Here is a 27,254-nt window from a genome sequence, read left to right as displayed (position 1 = left end):
ATATTATTGCATCCAAAGATCAACTGTACCTAGAACATAGATACAGAGCCACTTGTCATCAGGAAGGTGCTCTCTCAGCACAACGGAAAATATCTCAATGATTTAACATGTTCTGGTTGTGAATACAGGCTACAAGGTAAGACTCTTCCAAGGGATTATTGTAAAGTGTGTCGGGAAATTAAATATATGGTGTTATTATAGTATAGAGAATGACAGTAAAACACTCAGACCTAACAGTCCATTTCACCTGGGACAGGTACGTGACAGTTCAATCATACAAAATGGCGCTAACTGGGCGTAGGCAAGTCAAATTCAAAAACATATTGTTGTTCATATCTCGTATTATAGGATTCGTATATCGTGGTTATTTTACAATTTGTAAAAATGTTAATGTATCATAGTTCTAAATAATCTTTCAAAATATCATAACATTTGTTGTTTTCAAAATTACAATGAGCTCCTGCTTCCTGTGTAATTTGGTATGAAACCTGAACGTACTTTTCTTAACATTGATATTATGAATTAAATTCAATAATAGTATAATAATATCAGACCTGTTGAACAAAGCAACACACTAGAATGAGTGGAATTATTACAAGAGAAAGTGAGACATTATTATTATTATTATTATTATTATTATTATTATTATTATTATTATTATTATTATTAGTTCCACTACATGGAGAAAAGGTGAAAAATATCAGTCATGACTACATGTTGATGTGATTGCATTAAATCATCTGACTGTTTGGATGTGTCTGTTAGACATTCTAGAATTAGTTGTCACTGTGTTCCCCACAACCAACATGCTGCATCTCTGTTTAGGGGTCAGTGGTCTAAAATGAGTCTCTCTGGGGAGAGAGAGGAGGGGGGCCCTGCCTCTAAAATGAGTCTCTCTGGGGAGAGAGAGGAGGGGGGCCCTGCCTCTAAAATGACTCTTTCTAGGGAACATGACACCAAAGCTAAGAGGTAAGATGACAATGTAGTTTAAGAATTTATAAAGAGTTTATTTCTAAAACGTTATATCCACAATTTTTTCACGTTTGTTATTTTACATCAGAAATGATTGCTTATGGGTACCTTCATGTGTCTGTCAAATATTGTTGTTCTAAGATTTTAATTAATAGATTTTTGTTTTGCAAAATGCTATATAGCTGTAATGAAATGTTTGTATCCTGTATATTTGACTGTGATATGTGGATGTCTCACCAGCAGACACACACACACACACACACACACACACACACACACACACACACACACACACACACACACACACACACACACACACACACACACACACACACACACACACACACACACACACACACACACACACACACACACACACACAAACACACACACACACACACAAACATCTTTACCAGCATACACACACATCTTTACCAGCATACACACACATCTATAGAAGTTTTGCATGACACAATCATTGTCTAATGATTGTGTCATGTCTAATATGATGTCATGCAGAACCTTATTGTTTTTACTAATTCTGATCGTTGTTACAAGCGGAATTTTGACAATACTACCGTCAAATCAACACACTCTTCACTCCTGTTTTAACCAAAAAAGGTTATATCGCTTGCTTAATATATGGAACCATTAAAAGTTCTATATAGAAACCTTTTATAGGGTTCTTTGATCAGAACGCTAGAGGTTCTTCTTCACTGAACCAAAATGGTTCCATATAGAACCCTGCATGGTGTCATTTATGAATTATGGCTACTACTATTAAATAGGAATATTTTTTAGCTAAGAATATAATTCAGGAATGGTTGAAAAATCCCAATATTCATAAAAAATTATCCTTAGAAATAGCAGTGCTGGGGATTTGGAAAACCATAGTCAGTCAATCAAAATTAGAATAATGCTCTTATGAAAAACATTGACCTTTAATTTAGTCTGTGGATACTATGCGACTAGAAAGGTTAAAAATGCATGTAAGAAATCACAGCGCAGTTGAAAAAAATATGGCAGGTGGAAATCAAAAGAGGATGTTCTACGTAGATAGGTGGGCGGGGCTGAGAGTAGCAGAAGGGTGGGATTACAAGGAGGAGCAAGAGTGCCATAAACCCATACAGTTTTTTGCCATAAAACCCTAAACCTAACAATCAATCAAATGTATTTATAAAGCCCTTTTTACATCAGCAGATGTCACAAAGTGCTATACAGAAACTCTTACCCTACTTATAACCTATTTTAGCCGTAACCCTAACCCCTACTTCTACGGTAGGGTAGCCTAGAACACTTTTAGAAACTAGTTTAGTAATAATATTATCTTAGTAAATACAATTATAGTACTTAGTAAATACAATTATAGTACTTAGTCAATACAATTATAGTACTAAATAGCATTTTGATTATTTTGTTAATCAAAACCTTTCTAAGCGTTTTGCTGTTAGTTTTTCTGTTATTACATTTACATTTACATTTTAGTCATTTAGCAGACGCTCTTATCCAGAGCGACTTACAGGAGCAATTAGGGTTAAGTGCCTTGCTCAAGGGCACATTTACGTCATTTAGCAGACGCTCTTATCCAGAGCGACTCACAAATTGGTGCATTCACCCTATAGCCAGTGTGATAACCACTTTACAATTTTTTTTTTTTGGGGGGGGGGGGGGGTGGGGGGGGGGGTATAAGGATTACTTTATCCTATCCCAGGTATTCCTTAAAGAGGTGGGGTTTCAAATGTCTCCGGAAGGTGGTGAGTGACTCCGCTGTCCTGGCGTCGTGAGGGAGCTTGTTCCACCATTGGGGTGCCAGAGCAGCGAACAGTTTTGACTGGGCTGAGCGGGAACTATGCTTCCGCAGAGGAAGGGGAGCCAGCAGGCCAGAGGTGGATGAACGCAATGCCCTCGTTTGGGTGTAGGGACTGATCAGAGCCCGAAGGTACAGAGGTGCCGTTCCCCTCACTGCTCCATAGGCAAGCACCATGGTCTTGTAACGGATGCGAGCTTCAACTGGAAGCCAGTGGAGTGTGCGGAGGAGGGGGGTGACGTGAGAGAACTTGGGAAGGTTGAACACCAGACGGGCTGCGGCGTTCTGGATGAGTTGTAGGGGTTTAATGGCACAGGCAGGGAAGCCAGCCAACAGCGAGTTGCAGTAATCCAGACGGGAGATGACAAGTGCCTGGATTAGGACCTGTGCCGCTTCCTGTGTAAGGCAGGGTCGTACTCTTCGAATGTTGTAGAGCATGAACCTGCAGGAGCGGGTCACCGCCTTGATGTTAGCGGAGAACGACAGGGTGTTGTCCAGGGTCACGCCAAGGCTCTTCGCACTCTGGGAGGAGGACACAACGGAGTTGTCAACCGTGATGGCGAGATCATGGAACGGGCAGTCCTTCCCCGGGAGGAAGAGCAGCTCCGTCTTGCCAGGGTTCAGCTTGAGGTGGTGATCCGTCATCCATACTGATATGTCTGCCAGACATGCAGAGATGCGATTCGCCACCTGGTTATCAGAAGGGGGAAAGGAGAAGATTAGTTGTGTATCGTCAGCGTAGCAATGATAGGAGAGGCCATGTGAGGATATGACAGAGCCAAGTGACTTGGTGTATAGGGAGAAAAGGAGAGGGCCTAGAACTGAGCCCTGGGGGACACCAGTGGTGAGAGCACGTGGTGCGGAGACAGCTTCTCGCCACGCCACTTGGTAGGAGCGACCGGTCAGGTAGGACGCAATCCAGGAGTGAGCCGCGCCGGAGATGCCCAGCTCGGAGAGGGTGGAGAGGAGGATCTGATTGTTCACAGTATCAAAGGCAGCAGACAGGTCTAGAAGGACAAGAGCAGAGGAGAGAGAGTTAGCTTTAGCAGTGCGGAGAGCCTCCGTGACACAGAGAAGAGCAGTCTCAGTTGAATGACCAGTCCTGAAACCTGACTGGTTTGGATCAAGAAGGTCATTCTGAGAGAGATAGCAAGAGAGTTGGCTAAAGACGGCACGCTCAATAGTTTTGGAAAGAAAAGAAAGAAGGGATACTGGTCTGTAGTTGTTGACATCAGTGGGATCGAGTGTTGGTTTTTTGAGAAGGGGAGCAACTCTCGCTCTCTTGAAGACGGAAGGGACATGGCCAGCGGTCAAGGATGAGTTGATCAGCGAGGTGAGGTAGGGGAGAAGGTCACCGGAGATGGTCTGGAGAAGAGAGGAGGGGATGGGGTCAAGCGGGTAGGTTGTTGGGCGGCCTGCAGTCACAAGTCGCAGGATTTTATCTGGAGAGAGAGGGGAGAAAGAAGTCAAAGCATAGGGTAGGGCAGTGTGAGTAGGACCAGCAGTGTCATTAGACTTAACAAACGAGGATCGGATGTCGTCAACCTTCTTTTCAAAGTGGTTGACGAAGTCATCCACAGAGAGAGAGGGGGGGGGGGGGGGGGGATTCAGGAGGGAGGAAAATGTGGCAAAGAGCTTCCTAGGGTTAGAGGCAGATGCTTGGAATTTAGAGTGGTAGAAAGTGGCCTTAGCAGCAGAAACAGATGAAGAAAATGTAGAGAGGAGGGAGTGAAAAGATGCCAGGTCAGCAGGGAGTTTAGTTTTCTTCCATTACCGCTCCGCTGCCCGGAGCTCTGTTCTGTGAGCTCGCAATGAGTCATCGAGCCACGGAGCTGGAGGGGAGGACCGAGCCGGCCGGGAGGATAGGGGACACAGAGAGTCAAAGGATGCAGAAAGGGAGGAGAGGAGGGTTGAGGAGGCAGAATCAGGAGATTGGAGGGAGAAGGATTGAGCAGAGGGAAGAGATGATAGGATGGAAGAGGAGAGAGTAGTGGGAGAGAGAGAGCGAAGGTTGCGGCAGCGCATTACCATCTGTGTAGGGGCAGAGTGAGTAGTGTTGGAGGAGAGCGAGAGAGAAAAGGAAACAAAGTAGTGGTCGGAGACATGGAGGGGAGTTGCAGTGAGATTAGTAGAAGAGCAGCATCTAGTAAAGATGAGGTCAAGCGTATTGCCTGCCTTGTGAGTAGGGGGGGACGGTGAGAGGGTGAGGTCAAAAGAGGAGAGGAGTGGAAAGAAGGAGGCAGAGAGAAATGAGTCAAATGTGGACATAGGGAGGTTGAAATCCCCCAAAACTGTGAGGGGTGAGCCATCCTCAGGAAAGGAACTTATCAAGGCGTCAAGCTCATTGATGAACTCTCCAAGGGAACCTGGAGGGCGATAGATGACAAGGATATTAAGCTTAAATGGGCTAGTGACTGTGACAGCATGGAATTCAAATGAGGAGATAGACAGGTGGGTTAGGGGAAAAATTGAGAATGTCCACTTGGGAGAGATGAGGATTCCTGTGCCACCACCCCTCTGACCAGATGCTCTCCGGGTATGCGAGAACACATGGTCAGACGAGGAGAGAGCAGTAGGAGTAGCAGTGTTTTCAGTGGTAATCCATGTTTCCGTCAGCGCCAGGAAGTCGAGGGACTGGAGGTTAGCATAGGCTGGGATGAAGTCAGCTTTGTTGGCAGCAGAACGGCAGTTCCAGAGGCTGCCTGAGACCTGGAACTCCAGGTGTGGGGTGCGTGCAGGGACCACCAGGTTAGAGAGGCAGCAGCCACGCGGTGTGAGGCGTTTGTGTAGCCTGTGCAGAGAGGAGAGAACAGGGATAGGCAGAGGCATAGTTGACAGGCTGTAGCAAATGGCTACAATAATGCAGAGGAGATCGGAATGAAATGAACTAAACATCTGGAAGAGGAGAGAGCAGGGCCTCCCTCACCAAAACTTCCACCTCAGAAACTATAATTGTTTCACTGAACCACCCGAGCAAAAAACTCTCCCAACTTCCACCTTTAGAAATCAGAATTGTTGTGAACCACAGTGGTTCAATGTTTAAAGGAGTAGACTCAACCCACTTTATTCAGCTAGCTAACTATGACACCATAGCTAACTAGCATGCTAGCATCCAATAACACACAGTTTAGCACCAACACTTGGTCACAACAAACCACCAATAGTGTGTTAACACACTAAGCAGATAATTCGTGTCCGTGTCTAGTTCCTTTCATAACGCAGCAATAATTAAACGTTGGCTAGCTTAGCACAAATATATTGTATTTAGCTGCCACAGTACAGCACACAATGGCTACTGTGTTGACTCTGTTCGAAAAACGGCTAGCTAGCTAGCTTCGTGCTACACCGAAGACAATGCCAACCTACAGTAACTACCCACAACAGCCCACGATGCCTAACTATGACACCATAGCTAACTAGCATGCTAGCATCCAATAACACACAGTTTAGCACCAATACTTGGTTACAACAGACTACCAATAGTGTGTTAACACACTAAACAGATCATTCGTGTCCGTGTCTAGTTCCTTTCATAACGCAGCAATAATTAAACGTTGGCTAGCTAGCATAAGTATATTGTATTTAGCTACTACAGTAACCTATAGTAGATAAATGCATAAATGACTCAAAATCCATTTAGTACAAGGTTACAGTTTGTTTTAGACAGCACTGTGTGCTAATTTCCTGAAGAACCTTGTCTTCACTGTATTACTTCAATCAAAAAACAATTGTATTTCCTGTTCACACCATAGCAACATTTATTGATAAAGACAGCAACTAGTGAATGTGTCTGAATATTAGTACACATGTAGAAAACTGATAATCATTACATTCAGCTTCAAAACAGTAGTGCGACCGTGAAATTGTCTCTCTGATGCACCCGCACTGTCCTCACTTAAGTCCGTCGACGCTGACCGAGAGTAGCCGCCATTTTACCAGCATGGGAATTCAATAATCTCAAATAAATTGATTATTTATTAAACTAAAATTAGAAAATTATGTACATTCACTCAGACAAACGAAAAATCTCTAGCTATGTGACTTGTAAAATAGTTTTTATCACGTTCTTTCACTTACTTGGTTTGACACAAAACTAACACATCAAACCTTTACCAAACATGATAATACCTTAACGGATGTGTTACCAAACATGGTATGACATGTTCTTTCGACATTAGAAAGTTTAAACGTGCTATTACATACCTGTAGTAATACAATGAAACGGACACAAAGGTTATCTTCTTGACTGCACAGTTCTGGCGCTTTCTTTTTATTAGTTATTTTATGCTATTTATTATTGAAAGGTAGAACGCTTGATAAATAAGACATATTTGAAATACACTTTATTTCTCAGCTGCCTCACCAATGTCTACATTAATTAATAACTTTTAATTGCTAAATATTTCCCATAGATGGCAGCATAAGACCACGAAGCATCAGTTATAGGCTACAAGCAGCAATATGATTGACATAAAATAGCAGGCAACCAAATACTATATGTCCCATGATTTTCTAAAGTGGTCACTCATTACTTTAGTTAGCTATATATCTCGTATTAGGCCTGTGATGCTTTTGGAAGAGCAATTAAATTGTGACTATAGCAGGTGTTGAACCCCTGATAAATAATCACTAGTCAGATGCGCTAACCTCAACCCTAGTATACATGCATTATAAAACATGATCTTAATATCTGATATTGGGAGTAAACAACCTCAGAATAGAAAAGACAAGAGTGCGTCTTCCAGCCGGCCAATAAATTACATCATGCAACCCTCGCGGTTAGCAAATGTACCTCAACATGCCCCTCGCTTGTGCTAGAAGGCAGAGTGCTCGCTGCTGGTTGATGAATCTGACAATGAATATACTAGGAAAATACGTTTTTCTCGACCAGAGGTGACTAAATTACTGTTCAGGCTTATTGATAATTGTTATATTAATGAAGTATAATTTCAAAACATGACCATAAAAACAGGTAATAATAAACATGAATCATCATTATATTATTTCACAGTAATCTTATCTTAAATGCTTTTTCAGTCGTTCCTCTTGCGTTAGCAGTGTGGAAAGGGACAGTAAAAAGCGTGTGCAGGAGTTTTCCTGTGAGGGGGAGTGGTGGTGTTACTAAAGTAGTAATTACTCAGAATTTCAAAATATGACATTTTCTAGTTCATTTTACCACTTAAAACCATAACATAACAATTTATAGCATAACAAACAATGAAACTGACATAAACCAAAAACACCATACATTTAGTTAACTATATATATACACTGCTCAAAAAAATTAAGGGAACACTTAAACAACACAATGTAACTCCAAGTCAATCACACTTCTGTGAAATCAAACTGTCCACTTAGGAAGCAACACTGATTGACAATACATTTCACATGCTGTTGTGCAAATGGAATAGACAACAGGTGGACATTATAGGCAATTAGCAAGACACCCCCAATAAAGAAGTGGTTCTGCAGGTGGTGAACACAGACCACTTCTCAGTTCCTATGCTTCCTGGCTGATGTTTTGGTCACTTTTGAATGCTGGCGGTGCTTTCACTCTAGTGGTAGCATGAGACGGAGTCTACAACCCACACAAGTTGCTCAGGTAGTGCAGCTCATCCAGGATGGCACATCAATGCGAGCTGTGACAAGAAGGTTTGCTGTGTCTGTCAGCATAGTGTCCAGAGCATGGAGGTGCTACCAGGAGACAGGCCAGTACATCAGGAGATGTGGAGGAGGCCGTAGGAGGGCAACAACCCAGCAGCAGGACCGCTACCTCCGCCTTTGTGCAAGGAGGAGCAGGAGGAGCACTGCCAGAGTCCTGCAAAATGACCTCCAACAGGCCACACATGTGCATGTGTCTGCTCAAACGGTCAGAAACAGACTCCATGGGGGTGGTATGAGGGCCCGACGTCCACAGGTGGGGGTTGTGCTTACAGCCCAACACCGTGCAGGACGTTTGGCATTTGCCAGAGAACACCAAGATTGGCAAATTTGCCACTGGCGCACTGTGCTCTTCACAGATGAAAGCAGGTTCACACTTAGCACATGTGACAGACGTGACAGAGTCTGGAGACGCCGTGGAGAACGTTCTGCTGCCTGCAACATCCTCCATCATGACCGGTTTGGCAGGTGGGTCAGTCATGGTGTGGGGTGGCATTTCTTTGGGGGGCCGCACAGCCCTCCATGTGCTCGCCAGAGGTAGCCTGACTGCCATTAGATACCGAGATGAGATCCTCAGACCCCTTGTGAGACCATATGCTGGTGCATGTTGGCCCTGGGTTCCTCCTAATGCAAGACAATGCTAGACCTCATGTGGCTGGAGTGTGTCAGCAGTTCCTGCAAGAGGAAGGCATTGATGCTATGGACTGGCCCGCCCGTTCCCCAGACCTGAATCCAATTGAGCACATCTGGGACATCATGTCTCGCTCCATCCACCAACGCCACGTTGCACCACAGACTGTCCAGGAGTTGGCGGATGCTTTAGTCCAGGTCTGGGAGGAGATCCCTCAGGAGACCATCCGCCACCTCATCAGGAGCATGCCCAGGTGTTGTAGGGAGGTCATACAGGCACGTGGAGGTTACACACACTACTGAGCCTCATTTTGACTTGTTTTAAGGACATTACATCAAAGTTGGATCAGCCTGTAGTGTGGTTTTCCACTTTAATTCTGAGGGTGACTCCAAATCCAGACTTCCATGGGTTGATACATTTGATTTCCATTGATAATTTTTGTGTGATTTTGTTGTCAGCACATTCAACTATGTAAAGAAAAAAGTATTTAATAAGATTATTTCATTCATTCAGATCTAGGATGTGTTGTTTAAGTGTTCCCCCTATTTTTTTGAGCAGTGTATATATATGTATATCATATATATCGAGTAGCGCAGTGGTCTAAGGCACTTAATCGCAGTGCTAGCTGTGCCACTAGAGATCCTGGTTCGAATCCAGTTTCTGTCGTAGCCGGCCGCGACCGGGAGACTCGTGGGGCCCAGCGTTGTCCAGGGTAGGGGAGGGAATGGCCGGCAGTGATGTAGCTTGGTTGGTTGAGCATGGCGTTTGCAACGCCAGGGTTTTGGGTTTAATTCCCACGGGGGGCTAATATTAAAAATAATGTGTGCACTCACTAACTGTAAGTCGCTCTGGATAAGACTGTCTGCTAAATGATATATAATATTTATTTAGATGGGTGCCATTATCTGCCAAAGTAACACCACTGTAGATAAAGAAGAGCTCTCCAGTAGGTGAACCAAAACTTTCAAAGGCCATTTTCTCAAAATTGAGGTTACAAGTTTATCATCTTTCAAAGCAGAATTACTTTCCCATTGTTCCTCAACTGTAGTGTATTATATACCTTTTTCTAGCTGAGTCTCTACTTTTATCCAATGTAAAAAACACAATTTCAAATTTTGCTACATAAGTTCGAATCGAGCAGGTCGGCCACATTTGACTGTGTAAAACCTAGCAGTACTACTGAGGCAGATATATATTATTACTGTGTGAAAACCTAGCAGTACTTCTTATTTCTCTGAGAGTGAGACAGATATATATTATTACTGTGTAAAACCTAGCAGTACTACTTATTTCTCTGAGAGTGAGGCAGATATATAATTACTGTGTAAAACCTAGCAGTACTACTTATTTCTCTGAGAGTGAGGCAGATATATTATTACTGTGTAAAACCTAGCAGTACTACTTATTTCTCTGTGAGTGAGGCAGATATATAGCATTTTGCAAAAAAACATGATTATTTGTCTCTCTGAAATGAAACCATCAAGTGATAGATTTTAAACAAATACATGTCTGTCATTGAACAACCCATACCATGATTAGCTACTGACAAAACACACCAATCTCTTTCATAATTTCTTCAAACAATAAAAGATAATTTACGAACATTTCTGAAAATTGATACAGTGGGGAGAACAAGTATTTGATACACTGCCGATTTAGCAGGTTTTCCTACTTACAAAGCATGTAGAGGTCTGTAATTTTTATCGTAGGTACACTTCAACTGTGAGAGACAGAATCTAAAAGAAGAAAATCAAAAAGAAAATCACATTGTATGATTTTTAAGTAATTAATTTGCATTTTATTGCATGACATAAGTATTTGATACATCAGAAAAGCAGAACTTAATATTTGGTACAGAAACCTTTATTTGCAATTACAGATATCATACGTTTCCTGTAGGTCTTGACCAGGTTTGTACACATTGCAGCAGGGATTTTGGCCCACTACTCCATACAGACCTTCTCCAGATCCTTCTGGTTTCGGGGCTGTCGCTGGGCAATACAGACTTTCAGCTCCCTCCAAAGATTTTCTATTGGGTTCAGGTCTGGAGACTGGCTAGGCCACTCCAGGACTTTGTGATGCTTCTTACGGAGCCACTCCTTAATTGCCCTGGCTCGTGGGGTGGCGCATAATTGGCCCAGGGTAGGGGAGGGAATGACTGCCAGGGATGTAGCTTGGTTGGTAGAGCATGGCGTTTGCAACACCAGGGTTGTGGGTTTGATTCCCACGGGGGGCTAGTATGAAAAATAAAAATAATGTATGCACTCACTAACTGTAAGTTGCTCTGGATAAGACCGTCTGCTAAATATATATATTTTACATTTACATTACATTTTAGTCATTTAGCAGACGCTCTTAACCAGAGCGACTTACAGGAGCAATTAGGGTTAAGTGCCTTGCTCAAGGGCACATTAACGTCATTTAGCAGACGCTCTTAGCCAGAGCGACTCACAAATTGGTGCGTTCACCCTATAGCCAGTGGGATAACCACTTTACAATTTGGGGGGGGGGGGGGGGGTTAGAAGGAATACTTTAGCCTATCCCAGGTATTCCTTAAAGAGGTGGGGTTTCAAATGTCTCCGGAAGGTGGTGAGTGACTCCGCTGTCCTGGCGTCGTGAGGGAGCTTGTTCCACCATTGGGGTGCCAGAGCAGCGAACAGTTTTGACTGGGCTGAGGGGGAGCTGTGCTTCCGCAGAGGAAGGGGAGCCAGCAGGCCAGAGGTGGATGAACGCAATGTCCTCGTTTGGGTGTAGGGACTGATCAGAGCCTGAAGGTACAGGGGTGCCGTTCCCCTCACTGCTCCAAAGGCAAGCACCATGGTCTTGTAGCGGATGCGAGCTTCAATTGGAAGCCAGTGGAGTGTGCGGAGGAGGGGGGTGACGTGAGAGAACTTGGGAAGGTTGAACACCAGACGGGCTGCGGCATTCTGGATGAGTTGTAGGGGTTTAATGGCACAGGCAGGGAGCCCAGCCAACAGCGAGTTGCAGTAGTCCAGACGGGAGATGACAAGTGCCTGGACCAGGACCTGCGCCGCTTCCTGTGTAAGGCAGGGTCGCACTCTCCGAATGTTGTAGAGCATGAACCTGCAGGAGCGGGTCACCGCCTTGATGTTGGCGGAGAACGACAGGGTGTTGTCCAGGGTCACGCCTAGGCTCTTCGCACTCTGGGAGGAGGACACAGCGGAGTTGTCTACCGTGATGGCGAGATCATGGAACGGGCAGTCCTTCCCGGGGAGGAAGAGCAGCTCCGTCTTGCCAGGGTTCAGCTTGAGGTGGTGATCCGTCATCCATACTGATATGTCTGCCAGACATGCAGAGATGCGATTCGCCACCTGGTGATCAGAAGGGGGAAAGGAGAAGATTAGTTGTGTATCGTCAGCGTAGCAATGATAGGAAAGGCCATGTGAGGATATGACAGAGCCAAGTGACTTGGTGTATAGGGAGAAAAGGAGAGGGCCCAAAACCGATCCCTGGGGGACACCAGTGGTGAGAGCACGTGGTGCGGAGACAGCTTCCCGCCACGCCACTTGGTAGGAGCGACCGGTCAGGTAGGACGCAATCCAGGAGTGAGCCGCGCCGGAGATGCCCATTTCGGAGAGGGTGGAGAGGAGGATCTGATGGTTGACAGTATCAAAGGCAGCAGACAGATCTAGAAGGACAAGAGCAGAGGAGAGAGAGTTAGCTTTAGCAGTGCGGAGAGTCTCTGTGACACAGAGAAGAGCAGTCTCAGTTGAATGACCAGTCCTGAAACCTGATTGGTTTGGATCAAGAAGGTCATTCTGAGAGAGATAGCAAGAGAGTTGGCTAAAGACGGCACGCTCAATAGTTTTGGAAAGAAAAGAAAGAAGGGATACTGGTCTGTAGTTGTTGACATCAGTGGGGTCGAGTGTTGGTTTTTTGAGAAGGGGAGTAACTCTCGCTCTCTTGAAGACGGAAGGGACATGGCCAGCGGTCAAGGATGAGTTGATCAGCGAGGTGAGGTAGGGGAGAAGGTCACCGGAGATGGTCTGGAGAAGGGAGGAGGGGATGGGGTCAAGCGGGCAGGTTGTTGGGCGGCCTGCAGTCACAAGTCGCAGGATCTTATCTGGAGAGAGAGGGGAGAAAGAAGTCAAAGCATAGGGTAGGGCAGTGTGAGCAGGACCAGCAGTGTCATTAGGCTTAACAAACAAGGATCGGATGTCGTCAACCTTCTTTTCAAAGTGGTTGACGAAGTCATCCACAGAGAGAGAGGAGGGGGGGAGGGGGGGGGGAGGATTCAGGAGGGAGGAAAATGTGGCAAAGAGCTTCCTAGGGTTAGAGGCAGATGCTTGGAATTTAGAGTGGTAGAAGGTGGCCTTAGCAGCAGAAACAGATGAAGAAAATGTAGAGAGGAGGGAGTGAAAAGATGCCAGGTCGGCAGGGAATTTAGTTTTCTTCCATTTCCGCTCCGCTGCCCGGAGCTCTGTTCTGTGAGCTCGCAATGAGTCATCAAGCCACGGAGCTGGAGGGGAGGACCGAGCCGGCCGTGAGGATAGGGGACACAGAGAGTCAAAGGATGCAGAAAGGGAGGAGAGGAGGGTTGAGGAGGCAGAATCAGGAGATTGGAGGGAGAAGGATTGAGCAGAGGGAAGAGATGATAGGATGGAAGAGGAGAGAGTAGTGGGAGAGAGAGAGCGAAGGTTGCGGCGGCGCATTACCATCTGTGTAGGGGCAGAGTGAGTAGTGTGGGAGGAGAGTGAGAGAGAAAAGGAAACAAAGTAGTGGTCGGAGACTTGGAGGGGAGTTGCAGTGAGATTAGTAGAGGAGCAGCATCTAGTGAAGATGAGGTCAAGCGTATTGCCTGCCTTGTGAGTAGGGGGGGACGGTGAGAGGGTGAGGTCAAAAGAGGAGAGGAGTGGAAAGAAGGAGGCAGAGAGAAATGAGTCAAATGTGGACATAGGGAGGTTGAAATCCCCCAAAACTGTGAGGGGTGAGCCATCCTCAGGGAAGGAACTTATCAAGGCGTCAAGCTCATTGATGAACTCTCCAAGGGAACCTGGAGGGCGATAGATGACAAGGATATTAAGCTTAAATGGGCTAGTGACTGTGACAGCATGGAATTCAAATGAGGAGATAGACAGATGGGTTAGGGGAAAAATTGAGAATGTCCACTTGGGAGAGATGAGGATTCCTGTACCACCACCCCTCTGACCAGATGCTCTCGGGGTATGCGAGAACACATGGTCAGACGAGGAGAGAGCAGTAGGAGTAGCGGTGTTTTCAGTGGTGATCCATGTTTCCGTCAGCGCCAGGAAGTCGAGGGACTGGAGGTTGGCATAGGCTGGGATGAAGTCAGCTTTGTTGGCAGCAGAACGGCAGTTCCAGAGGCTGCCTGCGACCTGGAACTCCACGTGGGTGGTGCGTGCAGGGACCACCAAATTGGAGAGGCAGCAGCCACGCGGTGTGGTGCGTTTGTGTAGCCTGTGCAGAGAGGAGAGAACAGGGATAGGCAGAGGCATAGTTGACAGGCTGTAGCAAATGGCTACAAAAATGCAGAGGAGATCGGAATGAAATGGGCTAAGCATCTGGGAGTGGAGAGAGCAGGGCCTCCCTCACCAAATCTTCTAGCTCGGAAACTAAAATTGTTTCACTGAACCACCCGAACAAAAACTCTCCCAACTTCCGCCTTTGGAAATCAGAATTGTTGTGAACCACAGCGGTTCAATGTTTAAAGGAGTAGACTCAACCCACTTTGTTCAGCTAGCCTACTATGACTCCATAGCCAACTAGCAGACTAGCATCCAATAACAATAACACACCGTTTAGCGCCAACACTTGGTCACAACAAACCACCAATATTGTGATATCACACTAAACAGATCATTCGTGTCTGTGTCAAGTTCCTTATATGACGCAGCAATGATTAGACGTTGGCTAGCTAGGACAAGTAAATTGTGGTTAGCTACTACAGTACAGCCAAATGGTCATGTTGGGTAGCTAGCAATGGCCACTGTGTCGACTCTGTTTGAAGAACGGCTAGCTAGCTAGCTTCGTGCTACAGCTGGCACGGCCGAGGACACTGCCAAGACACAGTAACTACCCACAACAACCCACGAAGCCTAGCTATGACGCCGTAGCCAACCTGCAAGCTAGCATCCATTAACACACAACTTAGCATCAACACCTGGCCACAACAAACTGCCAAGAGTGTGTCAGCACACCAAACAGACAATTCAAGTCCGTGTCGAGTTCCCTTCACAACGCAGCAAAAAAAAATAATAATAATAATAATAATAATAATTAAACGTTGGAACCAGCTCTCCAGCGTTGCTAATCGTTACCAATAGCTACCCGCTAGCTAGCTAGCCTCGTGCCTCGATACTAGTCCACAATTACCTATGGAAAGCTACTACAACCACAATACTAACCTACAATAAATTCAATACCTAACTACAGCTAGCTACCTACCTACGATCTAATACATGGTTAAGCAAAAGTTAAACGTTGGGTAGGAGTACATTACCGTTGGAACCAGCTCTCCAGCGTTGCTAATCGTTACCAATAGCTACCCGCTAGCTAGCTAGCCTCATGCCTCGAAACTAACCCACAAATTACCCACGTAAAGCTACAATAACAACAATAATACTAACCTACAATAAATACAATACCTAACTACAGCTAACTACCTACCTACGATCTAATACATGGTTAAGCTTTACTCAACACTACATGTAGCTTACCCCTACTTACCTACTTACCTACTTACCTCCAGCCAGAGAAAAACACGTCCTATATATATACTATTTATTTAGATGGGTGACATTATCTGCCAAAGTAACACCACTGTAGATAAAGAAGAGCTCTCCAGCATTTTGCAAAAAACATGATTATTTGTCTCTCTGAAATGAAACCATCAAGTGATAGATTTTAAACAAATACATGTCTGTCATTGAACAACCCCATGCCATGACTAGATGGTGAAAAAACACCAATCTCTTTCATGATTTCTTCAAACAATAAAAGCTAATTTACGAACATTTCTGAAAATGGATATATAGCGTTTTGGAATGAAATTCTTGTTTCCCCATCTGAGCTCAGAGTAGATGAGAGATGTAATGTTTGTCTCTGTTGTGTTGAAGCCCAATCAAGCAGGAGAGACCAGCCTCCCCTGTACCCAGCTGTGTGTCCATGAAGAGTGACAAGTCTATGCATCCACCTATATTCTTTAGAGAGGGAGACTTTTCTACTGAACAAAGGTAAGAAGAACTCATGGGTCATGGTCAGTGAGTTAAACAACACTGTCTCTAGTCATTTCTCCTCTCCCATTTTACCATTTATCTTTGTTGATGTCATAATCCATAGGCTAATCCTTTTTTCCATTTTCATAGTCCTGAAACAAAATTAAACTAACACAACATTCCCTGTGTGAGTGTGTGTGTGTGTGTGTGTGTGTGTGTGTGTGTGTGTGTGTGTGTGTGTGTGTGTGTGTGTGTGTGTGTGTGTGTGTGTGTGTGTGTGTGTGTGTGTGTGTGTGTGTGTGTGTGTGTGTGTGTGTGTGTGCACTCCCTGGATGAGGAGATGTAATCTCTATCCTGATTGACGTGTCACTTTTACCCCTACCTACATGTACATATTACCTCAACTACCTGGTACCCCTGCACATTGACTCGGTACTGGTACTCCTTGTATATAGTCTAGTTATTACCTCAACTACCTGGTACCCTGCACATTGACTCAGTACTGGTACTCCTTGTATATAGTCTCATTACTACCTCAACTACCTGGTACCCTGCACGTTGTCTCGGTCCTGGTACTCCTTGTATATAGTCTAGTTATTACCTCAACTACCTGGTACCCCTGCACATTGACTCAGTACTGGTACTCCTTGTATATAGTCTAGTTATTACCTCAACTACCTGGTACCCCTGCACATTGATTCTGTACTGGTACTCCTTGTATATAGTCTAGTTATTACCTCAACTACCTTGTACCCCTGCACATTGACTCGGTACTGGTACTCCTTGTATATAGTCTAGTTATTACCTCAACTACCTGGTACCCCTGTACATTGACTCAGTACTGGTACTCCTTATAGCCTCATTACTACCTCAACTACCTGGTACCCCTGCACATTGACTCAGTACTGGTACTCCTTGTATATAGTCTAGTTATTACCTCAACTACCTGGTACCCCTGCACATTGACTCAGTACTGGTACTCCTTGTATATAGTCTAGTTATTACCTCAACTACCTGGTACCCCTGCACATTGACTCAGTACTGGTACTCCTTTTATATAGTCTAGTTATTACCTCAACTACCTGGTACCCTGCACATTGACTCAGTACTGGTACTCCTTGTATATAGTCTAGTTATTACCTCAACTACCTGGTACTCTGCACATTGACTCAGTACTGGTACTCCTTATAGCCTCATTATTGTTTTATCATTATGTTACTATTTCCTTTTTTTATTTAGCTAATTTTTCTTACTTTTTAACTGCATTGTTGGGAAAGGGCTCGTTAGTAAGCATTTCACGGTAAAGTGTATATAGCTGTTGTATTCGGCGCATGTGAGAAATACAATTTGATTTGAAGGTCATTGGCAGAAACTAACGGTCGTCTCGTGCCGAACAGCGCATGTTCGGATGTTGAAGCACTGTGGCTAGGAAAAACTCCCTGGAAAGGCAGGAACCTAGGAAGAAACCTAGAGAGGAACCAGGCTCTGAGGGGTGGCCAGTCCTTTTCTGGCTGTGCTGGGAGGAGATTATAAGAGGATATGGCCATTAAGGCCAGATCGTTCTTCAAGATGTTCAAATGTTCATAGATGACTAGCAGGGTCAAATAATAATCACTGTGGTTATAGAGGGTGCAACACGTCAGCATCTCAGAAGTAAATGTCAGTTGCCTTTTCACAGTCGAGCATTTAGAGGTCGAGACAGCAGGTGTGGTAGAGAGGGAGAGAGAGAGAAGAGAGAGAGGAGAGAGATAGAGAGAAGAGAGAGAGAGAGAGAGAGAGAGAGAGAGAGAGAGAGAGAGAGAGAGAGAGAGAGAGAGAGAGAGAGAGAGAGAGAGAGAGAGAGAGAGAGAGAGAGAGAGAGAGAGAGAGAACAGCAGGTTTGGGAAAAGGTAGCACGTCCGGTGAACAGGTCAGGTTTCCATAGCCGCAGGCAGACCAGCAGAAACTGGATTAGCAGCACGACAAGGTAGGATGTCCGGTGGAGCATGTATCGATACTGATATGATCGAAAGAAAGGGAGTGCTGCTCTCAGATCAGCTTTTTCCATTCAAATCTTCCCTTAACATTAATATAACTAAATTGATTGAACATATAGCCTATTGTTTTATAGTTTAATCTAGTTATCTCGGTTTTCATTTGAAGCATAATTGTATACATCCCTTGTTTATATCAATTGCAAATACATTGGCAACTTTGTATTCATAGTCAACTTTGTTCTGAATTTATCGGCAGTCACAGAGAGATGGATAAACTATGTGATTCTATGTTTAGCGGAGATCTTCTGTGTTTAATTTGAAGTGGGAGGGCAAAAAAGCTTATAACGATTCACAACTCAAAACAATATTAAACACAACATTACCTGTGTGTGTGTGTGTGTGTGTGTGTGTGTGTGTGTGTGTGTGTGTGTGTGTGTGTGTGTGTGTGTGTGTGTGTGTGTGCACTCCCTGGATGAGGAGATGTAATCTGATGTTTTGTCCCCAGAAACCAACAGGAGAGATCAGAGTCAGAGATTCTCAGTAGTCAGTCTTCCCAGAGTCATCAAACAGACCTGGCCTCCATATTCAGTGTATGTGGTCCTGTTATGTACATTTGTTTTTGTTTACCTCAAGTAAAGTTGATCTGTCAATCATTCATTAATGTGTTAATGAGAAAGCATGTAGTCTCTTGCTTAACTTATTTACTTGATTTATTTCAGTTGCTTAAAGAGAATATTATGACATTTGTGAAGAAGGAGCTGAAGATGTTCAAGAGGATTCTTAGTCCAGAACTCCCAGAAGGCTTTGAGAGTCAGAAGCAGGATAAGGAAGTGGTGGATGCTGAAGATGAGAAGCAGGAGAGCAGTGCCAGAGAAGGGGCTCTGAAGATCACACTGCACGTCCTGAGGAAAATGAACCAGAAGGAGCTGGCTGACACACTGGAGAAAAGTAAGAGCTGTCTGCCTCATGTTGAATGCTGTTTTAGAGCAAACATTTAAAAGCTGTAGCTTAAGTACAGCTAAAGTAGCTGTGTAACTAAATGATATTGTAGCAGCCTTAACACAACACCTAGAGACCTCATCAAGTAGCAGCAGGGATGTTTTGTGTTGATTAATTGAGAGAGAGAGAGAGAGAGAGAGAGAGAGAGAGAGAGAGAGAGAGAGAGAGAGAGAGAGAGAGAGAGAGAGAGAGAGAGAGAGAGAGAGAGAGAGAGAGAGAGAGAGAGAGAGAGAGAGAGAGAGAGAGAATACAAAATAATAATATAATCAGTCACACCAGTCTGTAATGCATTATGAAAACATTTACACATGTATACAGTCACTTAAGCGAATAAATTATTATATAATTTAAAATGTTGTAACAGTCCTAGAATACTGTAGGCATTAAAACAGACGTAATATTAATATCCTCTGTGTTATTTCTTCATTCAGATGAGCTTGCTGTGATTTGCCAACATGAACTCAAATGTAATCTAAAGAAGAAGTTTCAATGTGTATTTGAGGGGATCGCTAAACAAGGAAACCCAACACTTCTCAATAAGATCTACACAGAGCTCTACATCACAGAGGGTGGAACAGGAGAGGTCAATAAAGAACATGAGGTGAGACAGATTGAGACAACAACCAGGAAACAAGCAAGACCAGAGACTGCAATCAAATGTAACGACATCTTCAGACCCTTAACTGGACAAGACAAACTTATCATAAATGTGCTGACAAAGGGAGTCGCTGGCATTGGAAAAACAGTCTCTGTGCAGAAGTTCATTCTGGACTGGGCTGAAGGAAAAGCAAATCAGGATGTCCAATTTGTATTTTCATTCCCTTTTCGGGAGCTGAATTTGATGAAAAAGGAAAAACACACTTTCATTGAACTTCTCAATCACTTCTCAATGGAAACCAAAGAATCAAGAATCTCCAACTACGACAAGTACAAAGTTCTGTTCATCTTTGATGGTCTGGATGAGTGCCGACTGCCCCTAGACTTCCAGAAGAACAAGATCTGTTGTGACGTCACAGAGTCAACCTCAGTGGATGTTCTGCTGACAAATCTCATCAAGGGAAATCTGCTTCCCTCTGCTCTCTTCTGGATAACTACCCGACCTGCAGCAGCCAATAAAATCCCTTCAGGGTGTGTTGACCAGGTGACAGAGGTACGAGGGTTCAATGACCCACAGAAGGAGGAGTACTTCAGGAAGAGATTCAGTGATGAGGACCTGGCCAGCAGAATCATCTCACACATAAAGACATCAAGGAGCCTCCACATCATGTGCCACATTCCAGTCTTCTGTTGGATTTCTGCAATAGTCCTTGAACACATGCTGAAACATAAGAGAGAAGAGATGCCCAAGACTCTGACTGAGATGTACACACACCTTGTGGTGTTTCATACCAAACAGAAGGATGAAAAGTATCTTGGGAAAGAAGAGACAGGTCCACACTGGAATAAAGAGAGCATTCTGTCACTGGGAAAACTGGCTTTTCAACAGCTTATGAAGGGCAATCTGATTTTCTATGAAGAAGACCTGAAAGAGGCTGGCATTGATGTCAATGAAGCCTCAGTGTACTCAGGATTGTGCACACAGCTCTTTAAAGAGGAATGTGGCCTGTACCAGGACAAGGTGTACTGCTTCGTGCATCTGAGCATTCAGGAGTTTCTGGCTGCTGTATATGTGTTCCTCTCATTCATCAACAACAATGAGAATCTAATGGCCAAACCTCAATCAACGTCCTGCAACTTTTCTGTGAGGATCAGACACAAGCGTAAAGTTACCTTCTACAAGAGTGCTGTGGATAAAGCCTTACAAAGTGAGACAGGAAACCTGGACCTGTTCCTCCGCTTCCTTCTGGGCCTCTCACTGGAGTCCAATCAGAAGCACTTACGAGGTCTACTGACAAAGACAAGAAGCAGCTCACAGAGCCATGAAGAAACAGTCAAGTACATCAAGGAGAAGATCAGGGAGAATCCCTCTCCAGAAAGGTGTATCAATCTGTTCCACTGTCTGAGTGAACTGAATGACCATTCTCTAGTGGAGGAGATCCAAAGCTACCTGAGCTCAGGAAGTCTCTCAGAAGAAGAACTGTCACCTGCACAGTGGTCAGCTCTGGTCTTTGTGTTGCTGACTTCAGAAAAGGAACTGGATGTGTTTGACCTGAAGAAATACTCCAGATCAGAGGAAGGTCTTCTGAGGCTGCTGCCAGTGGTCAAAGCCTCCAGAGCTGCTCTGTGAGTACATAAAATGACATTTAAGTACTAATCATCAGGAAGAAATATTCAGTTTAGAAAAGAATATGTACTATAATATGTATATAATATATATTGAAAAACATATTGAATCAATGCATTGATGTTCACATTAGTATAACAATATGACCATACAATTCTAGGAGACGGAAGATGAATCTATATGTTGTTTAAGAGAATAAACCAAATGCATCTGCCATTGTCCTTCTACACTACTGGTGTTAAATTAACAGTTTGTTTGTGAAATCATGATGATCTCTTTGTCAGGCTGTCATTCTGTGAACTCACAGAGGAAGGCTGTGCTTCTCTGGTCTCAGCTCTGAAGTCAAACCCCTCAAACCTGAGAGAGCTGGATCTGAGTAACAATATCCTGAAGGATTCAGGAGTGAAGCTGCTCTCTGCTGGACTGGGGAATCCCCACTGTAAACTGGAGACTCTGAGGTTAGTATTCCTGTAGTTGTATTTGTATTTATTAAGGACCCCCATTTGCCAGCAGCTACTCTTTCTGGGTCCTGCAACATTAAGGCAGTTATATACATTTTAAAATATTACATGACATTATATTTCATAACACTTTACATTTAGTGTGTTCCCTCAGGCCACTACTCCACTATCACATATTTACAATACAACATCCATGTGTACGTGGAATAGAGTTCCATGTAGTCAGACAGCTCTATGTAGTACTGTGCACCTCCCATAGTCCGTTCTGGGACAGAAGAGACCTCTGGTGGCATGTCTTGTGGGGTATTACTCAAAGCCAGTGGCATGTCGTTAGTAAAGATGGAAAAAAGCAAGGTGCCTAGACAGCTGCCCTGGGGAATTCCTGATTCTACCTGGATTTTGTTTGAGATGCTTCCATTAAAGAACACCCTCTGTGTTCTGTTAGGCAAGTAACTCTTTATCCACATTATAGCAGGGGGTGTAAAGCCATAACACATACGTTTTTCCATCATCAGACTATGATTGATAATGTCAAAAGCCACACTGAAGTCTAACAAAACAGCCCCCACAATATTTTAATCATCAATTTCTCTCAGCCAATCATCAGTCATTTGTGTAAGTGCTGTGCTTGTTGAATGTACTTCTCTATAAGCACGCTGAAAGTTTGTTGACAATTTGTTTACAGTAAAATAGCATTGTATCTGGTCAAGCACCATTTTTTCCAATAGTTTACTAAGGGTTGGTAACAAGCTAATTGAGCTAATTTGCTAATTTGCTGTTTGAGCCAGTAAAGGGGGCTTTACTATTCTTAGGCTTATCTCTCTGTCAGGTTGTCAGGCTGTCTAGTCACAGAGGAAGGCTGTGCTTCTCTGGTCTCAGTGCTGAGGTCAAACCCCTCACACCTGAGAGAGCTGGATCTGAGTAACAATGACCTGAAGGATTCAGGAGTGAAGCTGCTCTCTACTGGACTGGGGAATCCCCACTGTAAACTGGAGACTCTGAGGTCAGTATTCCTGTAGTTGGTCAACAAGTGATAACTGTTCACCAGATCCACATGTGTTTACCAGGCACACATAGTCCACACCATATGTATTTGGACAGTGAAGCTTACAGTTTTACATTTGGCACTATGCTCCAGCATTTTGGATTTCAGATAGAATGTTTCATATGAGGCGACATTACGAAATGTCACCTTTTATTTGATGTTAATGGTGAGAGGTTAGCATATTTTTTTTGTAGCCTCTGTAACTATCTCACTCATTATTATTCATAATTTATTAATGATCTTTCTCAATCATGGCATCATCAGGATTACTTTAGTAGTGTTTAGAAACATGTTATCTACTCACTCTAAAAGATAATTACTCAACACCAAAGAATAGCAGTGTGGTTTTAATATGATTTTAATCTTTACAGGCTGTCAGGCTGTCTAGTCACAGAGGAAGGCTGTGCTTCTCTGGTCTCAGCTCTGAAGTCAAACCCCTCACACCTGAGAGAGCTGGACCTGAGTAACAATGACCTGAAGGATTCAGGAGTGAAGCTGCTCTCTGCTGGACTGGGGAATCCCCACTGTAAACTGGAGACTCTGAGGTCAGTATTCCTCTATCACTCAATGAACACACACACACTGGACACAAACACACACTGGACACACACACACACACACACTGGACACACACACACTGGACACGGACACACACACACTCACAGACACTGGACACACACACACACACACTGGACACACACACACACACACAAGGATTCATTTAGTAGTGTTTAGAAACATGTTATCTACTGTTAATAATGATACATTCGTTTATTTATATACAGTACCAGTCAAAAGTTTGGACACACATACTCATTCAAGGGTTTTTCTTTATTTTTACTATTTTTAACATTGTAGAATAATAGTGAAGACATCAAAACTATGAAATAACAAATATGGAATCATGTAGTAACCAAAAAAGTGTTAAACAAATTAAAATATATTTTATATTTGAAATTCTTCAAATAGCCACCCTTTGCCTTGATGACAGCTTTGCACACTCTTGGCATTCTCTTAACCAGCTTCACCTGGAATGCTTTTACAACAGTCTTGAAAGAGTTCCCACATATGCTGAGCACTTGTTGGCTGCTTTTCCTTCACTCTGCCGTCCGACTCATCCCAAACCATCTCAATTGGGTTGAGGTTGGGTGATTATGGAGGCCAGGTCATCTGATGCAGCACACAATCACTCTCCTTACACAGCCTGGAAGTGTGTTGGGTCATTGTCCTGTTGAAAAACAAATGATAGTCCCACTTAGCCAAAACCAGATGGGATAGCGTATCGCTGCAGAATGCTGTGGTAGCCATGCTGGTTAAATGTGCCTTGAATTCTAAATAAATCACAGACAGTGTCACCAGCAAAGCACCCCCACACCATAACACCTCCTCCTCCATGCTTTACGGTGGGAACTACACATGCAGAGATCATCCGTTCACCCACAGCACTTCTCAGAAAGACACAGCTGTTTGAACCAAAAATCTCCAATTTGGACTCCAGACAAAAGGACACATGTCCACCGGTCTAATGTCCATTGCTCATGTTTCTAGGCCCAAGAAGGTCTCTCCTTCTTATTGGTGTCCTTCAGTAGTGATTTCTTTGCAGCAATTAGACCATGAAGGCCTGATTCACACAGTCCCCTCTGAATAGTTGATGTTGAGATGTGTCTGTGACTTGAACTCTGTGAAGCATTTATTTGGGCTGCAATTTCTGAGGCCGGTACCTCTAATGAACTTGTCCTCTGCTGCAGAGGTAGCTTTGGGTCTATTCTTCCTGTGACGGTCCTCATGAGAGCCAGTTTCATCATAGTGCTTGATGTTTTTTGCGACACATGAAGAAACTTTCAAAGTTCTTGAAATGTTCCGTATTTACTGACCTTCATCTCTTAAAGTAATGATGGACTGTCGTTTCTCTTTGCTTATTTGAGCTGTTCTTGCCATAATATGGACTTGGTCTTTTACCAAATAGGGCTATCTTCTGTATACCCCCCCTACCTTGTCACAACACAACTGATTGGCTCAAACGCATTAAGAAGGAAATAAATTCCACAAATTACCTTTTAAGAAGGCACACCTGTTAATTGAAAAGCATTCCAGGTGACTACCTCATGAAGCTGGTTGAGAGAATGCCAAGAGTGTGCAAAGCTGTCATCAAGGCAAAGGGTGGTTATTTGAAGAATCTAAAATCTAAAATATATTTTGATTTGTTTAACACTTTTTTGGTTACTACATGATTCCATGTGTGTTATTTCATAGTTTTGATGTCTTCACTATTATTCTACAATGTAAGAAATAGTTTTTAAAAAACTAAACAAAAACTTGAATGAGTAGGTGTGTTCAAACTTTTGACTGGTACTGTATATATACATATATGAATAGATATGGCAGGTTTCAGGACTCTGATGTATCTGAAAATTTTGAAAAAATATATTTTCACCACCAAAGAATAGCAGTGTGATTTGAATATGATTTTACTCTTGCAGGCTGTCAGGCTGTCTAGTCACAGAGGAAGGCTGTGCTTCTCTGGTCTCAGCTCTGAAGTCAAACCCCTCACACCTGAGAGAGCTGGATCTGAGTAACAATGACCTGAAGGATTCAGGAGTGAAGCTGCTCTCTGCTGGACTGGGGAATCCCCACTGTAAACTGGAGACTCTGAGGTCAGTATTCCTGTAGTTGGTCAACAAGTGATAACTGTTCACCAGATCCACATGTGTTTACCAGGCACACATAGTCCACACCATATGTGTTTGGACAGTGAAGCTTACAGTTTTACATTTGGTGCTATGCTCCAGCATTTTGGATTTGTGATCAAATGTTTCATATGAGGTGACAGTATATAATTTCACTTTTCATATTTGAGGATATTTTCATACATATCTGTGTTACTGTTTGGAAATGAAAGCACTTTATGTATCTAGTTCTCCCATTTGAAAACGTTGTAATCATTTGTACATGTTCACTTATATTGCTTTAAAGTAGTCAAAAGTTTAGTATTAGGTCCCATATTCCTTACCCACAGTGATTACATCAAGCTTGTGATTCTACAAACTTGTTGAAAACATTTGCAGTTGATTTTAGTTGTGTTTTAGATGATGTTTTTCCCAATAGAAACTGAATGGTGAATAATGTCCTGTCATTTTGGAGTCACTTCACTTGTATTGTCAGTAAGAATAGAAGATGTTTCTGAAGACTTCTACATTCATGTGGATGCTACTATGATTATGAATAATAATGAATGAATCGGGAATGATGATGAATGAGAAAGTTACTGAGGAACAAGGATCATACCCCCTCTGTTATTGGTAATGGTGAGAGGTTAGCATGTTTTGTTGTAGCCTCTGTAACTTTCTCACTCATTATTATTCATGATTCATTCATGATTTTTCTTTATCATGGCATCATCAGGATTAATTTAGTAGTGTTTAGAAACATGTTATCTACTCACTTAGACAGAAAATTACTCCAGTCATCATCCACCATTCAGTTACTATTGGACAAAACATAACCCAAAACACAACCAAAACAAACTGCAAATGCAACCAATGAGTTTACAACCAAATACAAAACTTTTGACTACTTTAATACACTATAAGTAAAATGGTCAGAATACGTTTGTCTTCTTCAAATGGGGGGACTAGATACATAAAGTGCTTTCATTTCTAAACGGTGAAACAGATATGTATGAAAATACCCCTCAAATAAAAGGTGACATTATATACTGTCACCTCATATGAAACATTTGATCTCAAATCCAAAATGCTGGAGTACAGAGCCACATTTAAAATGTTAGCTTCACTGTCAAACTACATATGGTGTGGACTGTATACTCAATACAATCTAACTGATACTGCTTTTTAAACTGCTCTGGTCAGTCAACTCAATATTTGTAATATACATATTTGTACTTTATAATTTTCTCTCTACAAGCAATACTTTGATAATTTGTCATTTCTAATAATGATACATTAATTTATGAATAGATATGTCAGGTTTCAGGACGCTGATATATCTGAATATGTTGAAAAAAAAATACTTCCACTATTTTCACCACCAAAGAATAGCAGTGTGGTTTTAATATGATTTGAATCTTTGCAGGCTGTCAGGCTGTCTAGTCACAGAGGAAGGCTGTGCTTCTCTGGTCTCAGCTCTGAAGTCAAACCCCTCACACCTGAGAGAGCTGGATCTGAGTAACAATGACCTGAAGGATTCAGGAGTGAAGCTGCTATCTGCTGTCCTGGGGAATCCCCACTGTAAACTGGAGACTCTGAGGTCAGTATTCCTGTAG

General features: G+C 43.3%; 1 protein-coding gene across 1 annotated transcript; it reads left to right on the top strand.

Annotated features, from left to right (window-relative positions):
• Positions 1-842: 842 nt before the first annotated feature.
• Positions 843-27,254, top strand: LOC311121911 (NLR family CARD domain-containing protein 3-like; the record flags this gene model as incomplete). Its single annotated transcript, XM_084196344.1, has 10 exons — positions 843-969; positions 16,169-16,285; positions 18,749-18,833; positions 18,963-19,191; positions 19,674-21,465; positions 21,751-21,924; positions 22,757-22,930; positions 23,344-23,517; positions 25,453-25,626; positions 27,065-27,254. Exons 1-10 carry the CDS (start codon positions 887-889, stop codon positions 27,252-27,254), a joined length of 3,192 nt encoding a protein of 1,063 aa, XP_084052470.1. The 5' UTR covers positions 843-886.

Source organism: Coregonus lavaretus, assembly GCF_964263955.1.
Source record: "Coregonus lavaretus genome assembly, contig: HAP1_SCAFFOLD_2560, whole genome shotgun sequence".
Classification (NCBI taxonomy): Eukaryota; Metazoa; Chordata; class Actinopteri; order Salmoniformes; family Salmonidae; genus Coregonus; species Coregonus lavaretus.
Note: the sequence above shows the minus strand (reverse complement) of the source record. Positions and strands in the feature narration are given on the sequence as shown.